Source organism: Theropithecus gelada, chromosome 7a (genome assembly GCF_003255815.1).
Source record: "Theropithecus gelada isolate Dixy chromosome 7a, Tgel_1.0, whole genome shotgun sequence".
Classification (NCBI taxonomy): Eukaryota; Metazoa; Chordata; class Mammalia; order Primates; family Cercopithecidae; genus Theropithecus; species Theropithecus gelada.
This window is the reverse complement of record NC_037674.1, coordinates 46,777,390-46,791,596: the sequence shown is the minus strand read 5'-3', so window position 1 is coordinate 46,791,596 and position 14,207 is coordinate 46,777,390. Positions and strand designations below refer to the sequence as shown.

General features: G+C 40.2%; 1 protein-coding gene across 1 annotated transcript in view; it reads right to left on the bottom strand.

Moving 5' to 3' along the window:
• THSD4 (thrombospondin type 1 domain containing 4) overlaps positions 1 to 14,207 on the bottom strand; it is a 642,120-nt gene that overhangs the window by 590,943 nt on the left and 36,970 nt on the right. The window contains exon 3 of the mRNA XM_025389817.1: positions 12,121 to 12,190. Coding sequence (XP_025245602.1) covers positions 12,121 to 12,190 — 70 coding nt within the window. The remainder of the gene's footprint in view (positions 1 to 12,120; positions 12,191 to 14,207) is intronic.

The following is a 14,207-nucleotide window of genomic DNA, read 5'->3' as shown; positions in this document are numbered from 1 at the left end:
ACTTTGTAGTGTTTTTCATTTCAGCCATTCTGATAGTGTCACACTGAGATTTTAATTTGTTGTTACCTAAGGACTAATGATTTTGATTGACTACCTTTTCATCTGCTTAGCAGCTATTTGGATATCCCCTCATATGAACTGTCTGTTTAAGCCATTTAAATTGAATGGCTTAACTTTTTCTTAATGATCTGTAGGGGTTCTTTATATATTCTGAATAAAAATCTCTTACCAAATATATTGTTGTAATGTCTTTACCCTGTCCATGGTTTATCTTTTCACTCTTTTTATGATGTGTTTCCATTTTTTAAACATCCTCAACTCAAATGTAGTACAATTCTTTTATGGTTACTGATTTTTTTTTTTTTTTTTTGGTTACTGACTTTTGTATCTTGTTTAAGAACCTTTGTCTACCTGAAATTATGAAGCTATTCTCATATGTTTTCCTCTAGGTGCATTACTGTTTTTTCCTTTCTTCCTATTGAATATAGAAGCAATAATTTGAGTTTTATGTAACCTGAAACCTTTTCCCTTCTATAGGCTTTCTGTTCAACATCCAACTGCAAGACATTGTCAAGGGGCAATCTAAAGTCACTAGTTGCACATCCTACTGCATTAATAGTGCCTGTAACCCATCACGAGGTCCTCCGCTGTTCGCATTGTGACTTGCTTATCGGTTAGCAAGACAAATATTTTACCTCACCCTTATTTCATTCTGCAGTATCTCTGTTCTCTTAGAGTTTCTATAAATAACAGTTTAAAAAAGCAGCTCCCCTTGGCTGGTGGCCGTGACAATGAGATTTTGGTTCCTCTAGTTTTCATTGTTTCTAAATTCTCTATAATAAACATAAGTATTTTTAATTTAAAAAGTTAACAAAAAAAGTTTGAGCAGTTGTGATTAAAGTGTATGTATGATTTTTCATATGTGGAACTAAAAAATACAATGTCTTACAATCTTTTCTGCGTACAGTATGTTGACCATACACATTATGACTTGTAAAACAACTTGTTCGTGGAGTGTCTGCTGGGCAGGCAGTAGAACAGTTCATTAATTTTAAAGCATTCTACAATGGACATATTTTCCCTTACTAATAACTTATTGTTTTATTAAAGTCTTGCTCAAGTTTTTTCCTACTCTTGGTTTCACTTTATCCACAAATGAAGCCACAGAAAGTTTTAAAAATATAGTCATTTGCCAAGTATCTTTAATTAATTGCCAAGAATGGACGTTGAACAGCTCTTTGTGATACTGTTCATATTGCGGGAACATGAGGACGACTTCTAGGCAGAAACATCTGGAAAGAGCTACTTAAACTCTGCACCAGGGTCCTCTTTTCCTGCACTGTTATGGGACAGTTTTTGCAGAGATGTATCAAGTCACCCAAGCAGCATGTGGAAATGCATAGTTTACTTGACAGCATTTACAAATTATGTCTTTTCCTCAGAATAACTTACACTGTAGAAATGCTTCCATATGCTAAAGTTGGACACACCATTGTGCTGAGAAAAAAAAGTGATGTCTTTTAGTAGCAGTTTTCATATACATACTAAACTACAGTGTATACAAATTAATAATGTTGTCTCTTAAGAATTTACCATAAATGGTTTTCTAATTCTTTATGCCCCAGCTGTTTGCTAAAGACTGCAAGTAGATTTTGCCATAAAACAATGGGTCAGCAAAAATTCAATTACGATTATCTAAGTAATGAAAACAATTTGATCACAATCGTAAGTCTCATGCTTTGATGAAAAAAATACTTTTTCCCAAAATCTTCTGTGTTTCTTAAAGTCCCAGGAGCAGAAAATTTCCAACTTCAAATTCCAAAACATGTATACTTGCAGTTAACGCCTTTCTATCCTGACTTTAGAGCAAGAGTTGGCAAACTGTGTCCCGTGGGCCAAATCTGGCTCACCACCTGTTTTTGTAAATAAAGTTTTATTGGAACACAGCCATGCTTATTCATTTACACATTGTCTATGGCTGCCTTTGTGCTGCAAAAGCACAATTGAAGAATTGTGACAGACTTTATAGCACAGAAAGCCTAAAATGTTCACAACAACCCTTTATTTAAAAACATGTTGACTCCTGTTTTAATAAGCATTTCCTCATTTCACATCCTGCAGGAAAAAATGGATGTTATTACTGCTAGTACTGCTTCTGCTGCCAAGTTTTTGAGCACATAACCAGGATGACAGCCACAGGTCCACAAAGCTCTGATAAAACATCAAAAAGAAACTCACCACCAAGGAAAGCAGTGAATCCTTTCTTGTCTTGAGTGAATGGCAATTATCTTGGTGGCCAAGATAACAAGTACACATATTTATTATATTCAAAAACTATTCTAAAATGTATGTTCTCTATATAAAGTAATCTCCACATGATTCTGAGGAAAAGGTTTAATCTATCTTTCTACTACAAAGTTCTTAATACTACTTTGACAAGGAGGTACTATATCCCAAGATGTGATACTTTTTGCTCAGTTTTTAAATTAAACATTCTAGAGTAACTTATAGAGTGATGTCAGCATGATGGCCAACCAGAGTTGCATGACACAAAAAGGTACCAAAACAATAAATAAACTATGCTTTGACTGGAATTACTAATGAAGTACACTGGAAAGTGCCGGGGGAGCAACAAAATTTCTATAGAGCATGGAAGCCCAGGATAGCACCGCAGAGAGGGAAATGAGATATCCTTCCTCTGCCATATGCTATCCCCCACCAGGATCAGCTCAGAGCCAGGGAAACTTCTTCTCACGGGGAAAAAGTAAGCTGGAATCCTTCATCCCATCACCTCCACAGACAGGAACAGTCATTGCTATAAAAGGGTCTCCCGGTACTTACGGGACCAGAAACCTGCGTGGAGAGTTACTAGGAGTTCATGTGGCTGCACTGCCCCAGAACAGGAACCACTTTGGCATTCCAACCCCCATGACCTAAGCTGCTACAGCATGGTGCCATCTTGAAACTTGACCCATTGCTGGAGTGCATCTTGTGTTGGGGGTCAGTAGCCACCAATCCCCTCCATCTCTGAGGTTCCACCGTCATTCCACTACATTCATAAGGGTGCCTGCGGCACCAATACGCCAGCTGCCCAGAGCCTAGGCCCAAAGGAACAACCAAGACCACAACATCTGAATTCATCAGGTACCCTATTCCCCAGGGAAACAAGGAAACCTTCGCAGTGGGGAAACCCTGTGAAGTCACCCAGCTCATGTGCTCTCACACCCATCATAACAGCCAGCTTGAAAGTGGCTCTACCCACTGGTGATATCCTGGCACAGCTGCCCAGCCACCTCTGGTCCAATAGCTGGCCTAGAGATGTCTCAGCTCCCTCTCCCTGCAGAGAAAGCACCACGTAACCACTCAGGCCCCCCTCCACACACCCTTGGCCTGACAGCTTGACTGGAGGTGGCCCAGAAAGAGCCCCATGCAGCCACGCAGCACACCACACCACAACTCAACAGCCAGTGCAGCAGTGGCTCCACCTGCCTGGAAAGCCCACCAAACAGCCTGCTGGCCCACCACACCCACACATGCTTAGGCTGACAAGCAACCTGGCACCCCCACTGCCAGCAAACCTGCACCACTGCATCACAAATTCCTACAGCCTAGGCCATTGAGAAAATTGCAGATACCACAGATGAGGATCACAGTTGAAAAATCTGTATAGAGACCATGTTACTGAATCCACCCAGAACCAAAGTCAACATACCATTCCTGACCAACACCTCAAGATCCATCTGCAGGGAAAAGGCTCTTCCTACGAAAGTTAATCCATAAAATTACAAAAATGACTGTTTTACTAGATGCACAGACATCAACATAGGGATACAAGAAACATGAAACAGCAAGGAAATATTGTACCCCTAAAGGAGCATAATGAGTCTTCATTAACTGACCCCAAAGAAAAGGATATTTATGAAATGCCCAAAAAGCAATTCAAAATAATGATTTTAAGGAAACTCAGTAAGATACAAAAGAATACAGACAAACAAGTCAATGAAATCAGGAAAACAATTCATAAGCTGAATTAGAAATTCAATAAAGAGACAGATATATAAAAAAGAACCAAATAAATCTTAGAGCTAATGAATTCAATGAATGAATGAAAAAATACAATTAAGAGCTTCAACAACAGACCAGATCAAGCAGAAGAAAGAATTTCTGAACTTGAAGGCAAGCCTTTTGAAATAACCCAGTCGGAAGGGAAAAAAGAAATACGAATTAACAAGAACAAAGAAAGCACATGGGACTTATGGGACACCATTAAGGGAACAAATATTTGCATTATAGGACTTCAGAAAGAGAAGAAACGGAGAAAGGCACGGGAAATTGATTTAACCACAACAACAATACTCTCTAAGTCTTGGGAGAGATGGAGACATCCATATTCAGGAAAGTCAAATGTCTTTAGTGAGATTCAACTCCCAAAAATCCTCTCTGAGGCACATTACAAACAAACTGCCAAAAGTCAAAGACAGAATTCTAAAAGCTTCAAGAGAAAAACATCAAGTTACATATAAGTTACATGTAAGAGTATCTCCATTAGACTACCAGCAGATTTTTTTTTAGCAGAAACCTTGCAGGCCAGGAGAGAATGAAATGATCTATTCAAAGTGTTGAAAGAAGAACAAGCTGTCAACCAGCTAGGAATACTATTTCCAGCAAAGCTGGTTTTCAGAAATGAAGAAGAAATAAAGGTCTTCCCAGACAAGCAAAAACTGAGAGAATTCATCGAGAAATCCTTATGGAATTGCTATAGCTGGAAACAGAAAGACAATAATTACCATAATGAAAACATGTGAAAATACAAAACCAGTCTGGGTAAATCCATAGTCATACTCTGAATACCCTAGTCCTGTAATGGTGTTATGAAAATCTTTCAGTTCTCTAGTATGAAGGTTTAAAGCCAAAAAAAGTCAAAAACATCAACAACTGCAATTAGTGGCTGAGGAACATACAAAAGATATAGACGTAAATTAAGGCAACCAAAACACAAATTGGGGGTGAAGGAAAAATGTAAAGTACTTTATGCAACTAAAGTTAAGTTGTTTTAAGCTTGAAATAGTCTATTATAACTGTTTATGCTACCCCATGGTAACCACAAAGAAAGAAATTACAACAGATACACAAATAAACATGAGAAAAGAAACAAAGCTTAGCACCACAGAAACCCACTAAACCACACATGTAAACAAGCAAGGAAGAAAGAAACAAAGGATCTTCAAAATAACCAGGAAACAATTAAGGAAATGGCAGAAAACCTTACCTATCAATAACAACCTTGAATGTAAATGGATTAAATGCTCTAATTTAAAAAAATAGAGTGGCTGAATGGATTAAAAAAAAACAAGATCCAACTATATGGTGCCTAAAAGAAACTCACCTCGCCATTAAAGACAAACACAGACTGAAAGTGAAGAGGTAGAAAAACATATTCCATGCAAACGGAAACCAAAGGCAAGCAGGAGCAGCCATTCTTACATCAGATGAAATAGACTTGAAATCCAAAACTGTAAAAAGAAGGTCATTATACAATGATAAAGGGGTCACTTCAATAAGAGGATATAACAATTATAAATATGTATGCACCCAACACTGGAGCATCTAAATATATTATTATATCAATATTAGAGATAGACTGCAATACAATGGTAGAAGGGGTCTTCAACACCCCACTTTCAACAACAGACAGATCACCCAGACAGACAATCAACAAAGAAAAGCTGGACTTAGACTGCACCATAGACCAAATGGACCTAACAGAGAATTACGGAACATTCCATCCAAGAGATGCAGAATACACATTCTTCTCAATTGCACATGGAACATTCCCCAGTTAGATCACATGTCAGGTCACAAAACAAGTCTTAACAAATTTAAAAAGATAATGTAACATGTATCTTTTCACACCACCATGGAGTAAAACTAGAAATCAACCAGAAAATCTTTGAAAACCTTACAAATACATGAACATTAAACAACATGCTTCTACATAACCAGTAGAAGAAATTAAAAGGGAAATTTAAAAATTCCTTCAGACAAGCAAGAATGGTTAATAGGTTTTTTGGTGCTTTTCTCCATTACCTCCTGTAACTCCTACTTCAAAAAACAAGAAAGATTTCTAATAAATAATTTAACCATGAACCTCAAGAACAAACTAAACCCAAAATTGGTAGAAGGAAGGAAATAATAAAGCTCAGAGTAGAAATGAACGAAAGACACACACACACACACAAATTAAAGATCAAAAAATAAAGAGTTCGTGTTTTGAAACGGCGAACAAAATTGACAAACTTTAGGTACACTAAGAAAAAAAAAGAGAAAAGACTCAAATAAATAAAATCAGGTATGAAAAAGGAGACATGACAACTGATAAACAGAAAAAGACTATTATGAACAACTATACAATAAATTTAAGGACACAGAAGAAATGGATAAATTCCTGGACATATACAACCTACCAAGATTAAATTATGAAAAGACAGGAAATCTGAAGAGATCGATAGCATGTAAGGAAGTTGAATCAGTAATAAAATGTCTTTAATCAAAATAAAACCCAGGACCAGATGGCTTCACTGCTCTATTCTACAAACAATTTAAAGAAGAACCAATACCAATTCTCTTCAAACTATTCCAGAAAATTGAAGAAGGGGAAACACTTCTAAATTCATTTTACAAGACCAGCATTATCCTGATTCCAAAACCAGACAAGGATACAACAAAAAAAGAAAACTATAAGCCAATATTTCTGATGAACATAGATGCAAAAATTCTCAAAAACACACTAGCAAACTGAATTCAATAGCATATTATAAAGATTATTCACTAATATCAAATGAGATTCATCCCAGGGATGGAAGGATGATTCAACATATGTAAATCAATACATGTGACACACCACATGAACAAAAAGAAAGACAAAAATCATATGATCATTTCAAAAGATGCAGAAAGAGCAACTGACAAAATTCAACATTCCTTCATGATAATAACTGTCAACAAATTAAGTATAGAAGGTATGTACCATAACACAATAAAGGTCATATATGACAAAGCCACAGCTAACATTATACTGGATGATGTATACTGAATAGTATAAATTATATTAACATTATACTGAGCAAAGCTTTCACCTTTTCCTCTAAGAACAGGAACAAGGTAAGGATGCCCACCTTCACCACCCTAATCAACATAGGGAATCCTAGCCAGAGTAATTAGGCAAGAGAAAAAAATAAAGGGCATCCAAATGGGAAAGAAGGAAATCATATTGTCCCTGTTTACAATGACACAATCTTACATGCAGAAAACTCTAAAGACTCTACCAAAAAACTCTTAGAACTAATTAATTCAGTAAAGTCAGAGGACACAAAAAATCAAAATTCAAAAATCAGTAGCATTTCCGTACGCTAACTACAAACTATCTGAAAAAGAAATCGAGAAAATTATTCCAATTACAATAGTATACACAAACTAAAATAAGATACCTAGGAATAAACTTAAGTAAGGCGGTAAAAGATCTCTACATTGAAAACTTTAAAAACAATGGAATAATATCCCATGTTCATAGATTGGAAGAATTAATATTGTTAAAATGGCCATGCAAGCCAGAGCAATTTACAGATTTAATGCAGTTCTTATCAAAATAATAATGACATTATTCACAGAAACTGAAAAAATAATCCTAAAATTCATATGGAACCACAAAAGACCCAAAATAGCCACAGTAATCCTGAGCAAAAAGAAGCATCACACTACCTGACTTCAAAATATACTACACATCTGCAGTAACCAAAGCAGCATGCTACTGGCATGAAACAGACACACAGGCCAATGGAACAGAATAGAGAGGCCAGAAATGAATTCACACACCACCTGGCAACAAAGCTGCCAGGAACACATATTGAGGAAAAGACAATCTCTTCAATAAATAATGCTAGGAAAACTAGATATCCACCTGAGAAGAAGAGACTAGACCCCTACCTACTAAGACCAACTAAAAATGGATTAAAGATTCAATACAAAACCCAAAATTATGAAACTACTAGAATAAAACATAAGGGAAATGGTTTATGACACTGGGCTGAGCAAGGATTTTAGAAATAAGATCTCAAAAGCACAGGAAACAAAAGCAAAGATAAACAAATGGAATGACATCAAACTTTGCTTCTGCACGGCAATGGAAACAGTGAAGTGAGGGGGTGTAAATTTCCACAATAAACTGAAAAGACAACGTACAGAATGGGAGAAAATATGTGCAACTATACATCGGACAAGGAGCTAATATCCGGAATATATAAGGAACTTAAATAACTCAACATCGAAAACAAAACAAAACAAAACAAAACAAAAAAACAACTCAACAATCTGATTAAATAGGCAAATGATCTGAATAGACATTTATCAAAAGAAGACATACAAATGACCAAAAAATATATTTTCAAAGGCTCAACTTCACTAATCATCAGGGAAATGCAAATCAAAACCACAGTGAGATACCACCTCCCTCCAGTTAGAACAGCTATTATCAAAACAACAAAAGAAAACAAGTGTTGGCCAGGTGCGGTGGCTCCTGCCTGTAATCCCAACACTTTGGAAGGCTGAGGTGGGTGGATCACCTGAGGTCAGGAGTTCAAGACCAGCCTGATCAACATGGAGAAACCCTGTCTCTACTAAAAATACAAAATTAGCCAGATGTGGTGGTACATGCCTGTAATCCCAGTCACTCAGGAGGCTGAGGCAGGAGAATCACCTGAGCCCAGGAGGCGGAGGTTGCAGTGAGTTGAGATCGCGCCACTGCACTCCAGCCCGGAAAGGCAATGCAAGACTCCATCAAATAAATAAATAAATAAATAAATAAAGATAAAAGATAAAACAAGTGTTTGGTAAGGATATAGAAGAAAACGAACACTTACATACTGTTGGTGGGACTGTAAATTAGTACAGCCACCATGGACAACATTAGGAGGCTCCTTAATAAACTAAAAATAGAACCACCATAGGATCCAGCAATCCCACTATTGCATATATATCCAAAGGAAATGAAATCAGAATGTTCAAGAAACATCTGTGCCCCTATGTGTTTACTGCAGCACTATTCACATTAACCAAAGTATGGATTCAGTCCAAGTGTCCAACAACAAATGAACATCAAAGAAAATGTGCTGCATATATACACAATGGAAATATTATTTGGCCATTAAAAAGAATGAAATCTTTTCATTTGGGACAACATGGATGGACCTGGAGGTTATTATGTTTAAAGTGAAATAAGCTGGACACAGAAAGACAAATATCACAGATCTCACTCATATGTGGAATCTGAAAAAAAAAAAAAAGAGTTGATATAGAAGCAGAAAGGAGAACAGAGGTTACCAGAGACTGAGGAGAAGAGGGGAAAGAAAAGAGGGGAGAGTGGGGAGAGGTTGGTCAATGGGTACAAAGTTACCAAAGAGAGGGGGAGTAAGTTCTGGTGTTCTATTACACAGTAGCTTGATGATGGTTAACGGTAAGGTATTATATATGACAAAATAGCTAGAAGAGAGGCTTTTCAATGTTCTCACCACAAAAAAAAAAAAAAAAAGATAAGTGCATGAGGTGACTAGAATGCTAAATACCCTGATTTGATCATTATATAATACACATGTATTGAAACACCAAATTGTATGCATAAATCTGTACAATTACTACATCAATTAAAAAATTTTAATGATAAAATAACTTATAAATCTTTTTTTCCCCATTTCTCAGAGCAAACACTTGAAGAAAGATGAGAGTGATACCTATTTGGGGAACTTTTGTTCAGGTTACTCACATATCATTCAGGTTAACTTGAAAAATTACAGGAGACAGCAAAGTACATTGATCATGTATAAGGTATTTTCAGTTATGATAGCCTATTTGAGCAACAACAACAAGAGGAACACAGGAAATTGATTCAACTGTTAGTATTAACAAACCTGATAATTCTAAACATTAATAAATAATATAACTTCATAATAAAAGTAGGCAGTTGTCCTTTCTGAGTCCTGATATTATGAATAGAGATGATGTAGCAGAGTAAGCAGGGTGGGGGGGGTGGTGCAAATTTCCAGGTGAATCCAGTGAAATGATGCTTAGACCTTGGCCAGGTTTTCCATTCAGTCAGTCATTCAACAAGGATTTTATTGAGCACCTACAACATGCCAGGCTCTATTCTAGGAGCTGGGAATAGGGCCATGAACAAGACCAGTAAGTTCCTGCTTTCATGGAGCTGACATCCTAGTAGGAGATATAGTACAGTAGAGGTTTATACCTGGTCCAGAAAAACAGATTGAAACAGAAAATAAATTAGACTATAATCAGATAAAAGCACGAAGAACTGCTCCCAAGAAGGGTCATGTTTAGCCAAATATGTGCGCACACTCTTTTTTCTTGGCCCCCTTCTGTCCTGAATTTCCCCTCTGAAAACCTTCTCTCAGGCCGGTGCAGTGGCTCACGCCTATAATCCCAGCACTTTGGGAGGCCGAGGTGGGTGGATCAATCACCTGATTGAGGTCAGGAGCTCGAGACTAGCCTGCCAACATGGTGAAACCCCGTCTCTACTGTTAAAACAAAAAAAAGCAGCTGGGTGTGGTGGCGCAGGCCTGTAATCTCAGCTACTCGGGAGGATGAGGCAGAAGAATCACCTGAACCTGGGAGGTGGAGGTTGCAGTGAGCCGAGATCGTGCCACTGCGCTCCAGCCTGGGTGACAAGAGCGAAACTCCATCTCAAAAACAAAGAAAAAGAAAAGAAAACCCTCTCTCAGGAAAGGAGTCAACCAACTTGGTCACACTTGGATACAAATAACTGATCTCAGGAGTCTGAATTTGATTCCAGGTCCACAGGAGGAGCTCCTAGGTAGCAGGAAGGGCTTCTAGGGACTTTCTAAGAGTCTTGTCATGCATTGTTTCTAAGGAAACATTGATCAAGGACCTGCTCAGTTGTAGGGCAGCACTAGGCTTATTCAGGCAATGGTGGGTGGTTCATTTACTATAAAACACACAAAGCCTGAAGGGAAGCATATGCAATACTGTCCATTTGCTCCTTTAGATGCTGTCTACCCTTCTCCACCCAGTCCTGTGGCCCAGGAGGCTGGCCTTTGGGGACTGCATCAAAGCCTTCTTATCTTCTGTCTTCTGCTCGGTTTGGCCAAAGGGAGTCACCAACAGGAAATGAGGGGTGAAAGGAAAGAGAAGGTGAGGTTCTTATTTCGCAGTTCCATCCCTGCCTGGCCATCAGTTGGCAGTGACTGTGTCCCTCTACTGATGATCATGACTCCCTGTCAGGGGGTTCTCTTGCATAGCAACAGCCACAGCTACAGCTGCAGCTCTATCCCTGCCCTTGACCTTGAAGGTGCCCCAAGAGAGGGTAAAAGCTCCATACTGGTCTCCTCCATTTCCAAGTGGGTTCCTTAAGCCCTGCCCATGCCTTTGTAGAGTGCTCTCACTGACCTCTCAGCTGTCCATTGTAGCGAACACAAGTTGCAAAGCTGCCATTGCTCTCAAATCAGAGACTGACTCCAGGCACCAGCTTCACATTTTAAGCTCCATGATAGGGTTCGGATCTGTGTCCCCACCCAAATCTCATGTCAAATTGTAATCTCCAATGTTGAAAGCGGGGCCTGGTGGAAGGTGATTGGATCATAGGGATGGTTCCTCATGGTTTAGCACTATCCCCCTTGGTGCAGTCATGGTAATAATGAGTTCTCGTGAGATCTGGTTGTTTAAAAGTGTATGGCACCTCCCCGTTCTCTCTCTTGCTTCTTCTCCAGCCATGTGAAGTGCTGTTCCCACTTTGTCTTCCACCATAATTGTAAGCTTCCTGAGGCCTCCACAGAAGCCACGCAGATGGCCAGCATCATGCTTCCTGTACAGCCTGCGGAACCATGGGCCAATAAAACCTCTTTGTAAATTTCCCACTCTCAGGTATTTCTTTATAGCAATGCGAGAACAGAATAGTACACTCCACATTCTGTACATTGTGCTTCCTTTCAGGATCAGTGGTGACTCACCTTCAAATAGAACAAAGTTCAGGGCAGTGACCAGAGTGACCCTAGCCTCTTGGGCAGAGAAGAAAACCTCTGGACGGCCATGGCTTACCTTCCTGTGTTGAGTGGAGGACTGTGGGCACACGAACTGGAATCCAAGCAGCAGGAGGGAACCCAGGACACTGAAAAGGGAAAATAGCAACAGGCAAGATGGTGAGTATGTTCCAGGCAACAGCACCCAGTGGAAGGCAGCATCACCATCTCATCAGTGGATGGGGGGGAACAGCCCAACCCAGGCCCTGGGACGTGACCCAGTGAAGACACAAAGTGTCGGCCCCATAGGAGGGAGGCAGCATGGTGCTGTGGCAAGGCATGGTATGGGGCAGGTGTGGGATCACATCCCAGCCTTCCTGCTTACCCACAGGGTGTTCTAGGTCAGAGCTTTAACCTCTCTAAGTCTCAGTCTCCTCCCCCGAAAAATGGGGATAACAACAGGAACTGGAACTGGCTCAGAGGTTCAGGGGAGAACTGAGTAAGAGGATGCACCATGCCTGGCAGAGGGAGTGCTAGTGCAGCCCACATGCGGTCCTTCACAGGTGGTAGGCTCAGGGAAACGTGTGGCCTTTGAGCCTGCCACAGAAGTTCCTCTCCTTACAGCTCATGCTTTCCTGGGAACCATTCCTCTGCCTCTTTCCAGCCTTTTGATGTCACATATGTTCTCCATGGGTGGGATTAGCTGTGCTAAGCCTCACTGTCACCAGCCCTGATTAGGGAATGTCATCAAATAAAGAGGAGGTGGGGAAATAGGAGCCGGCTGAGACAGCGGGTGTGCTGGAGAAGGCATGGAGCCAGGCTAGAATCCCAGCTCCATCATTCCCATCTGGGTGATCTCGGGTCAGTTAGCATTTTCATGCCTCAAACATTCTCACCTTCTGTGAGGATCATTGAATATGACAGAGGTAAAACAATTGGCATGGTTAGTAAGTTAAGAAGGTGAGGGAAGGAGTAGACTTGACCAGGCAACCTGGAATGTAGCTCCTCTCAGTCAGAGGAAAACCTAGATCTTTCACTCCCTCTCCTGCCCCAAGTCCCACCTGAATGTGATTGGAAATGTAACCTCGGACCAAAGGCGAGACAAGTATTGTCAATTAATTTAAATGCCCAAGGTCTCATGATTTCAAATCATCAGTGTCATTATTTTAAGCATCCCTGCAATGAGGCCTCTATATCTTTTGACCATTTGTCAAACCGTATTTAACCTAAGTTAAATAATATAGTGGTTCCCAACCTTTCTGAGACTTGCAACACAACTGACAGATGGGAAACACTGCCCCAGACCAAGAAAAACCACCACGTCAGTGTGGAGATGAGGAAAACCTGCCTGCAGCTGGGGGTTAGGTCTTGTGGAGTTCGATAAAGCATCCACCATTTCTAAGAATCCAAAATTCCACCCCAGCTCCTGTTTTGTAAGTAAGTGACCCAGCAGACCACACAGAACGGACATGGACAGACTGGCTAGAGACTGTGCAATGTGGTGAGAAGCAGGGAAGATGGTCTCTGTAATATGGTGTTGCAGGCATGCTTCTTGCTGTAGTCATGGAGTTGCAGCTGAGGATCCAGAGCTGAGAACATGGGTACTAAGTATGCACACATTCCAAAGAGAGCAGCTGCACTGCCTATTCAGGAACGACAAAGCGGGTGCCCGTCATCCCCTCACTCACCTCCCACCTGTATGCACAAGGAGGCTGGAGGATGGAGTTTGCTGGGTGTGGATTTCCCTGAAAACGATGTAGGAGAGCTGCATACAGCCCCTCCACTCCCCTATGGGGAAGGAAAAGTAGGAGCTCTTCCCCAAGCCAAGCAAGAGGGACAACATTCAGAGCTTGATCCAGATGCCCTGGTATCCGGGGGTACAAGGATTAGTGCCTGATTCTCCTCTGAAAAACATCTAAAGGCCAAACCCTAGCTGGAGTATCCAGGAGGGAAGAATGCAGAGAGGGCTAGGTGGGAACAGTCTGTATTTTTAGAGCCTGGTGGGGCAGGAGATGCTATGTTTTAGCACCATGGAAAGACACGGAACTTAGGTTATCTGGAAAGGACTCCACCAAAGATTTTCACCAGAAAGATTTTACTTTCTACGTTTCCTAGAAAGTAAGCCTGCGGCTTATACCCATGGAGTACAGGCGCTGGGGGGTGGAG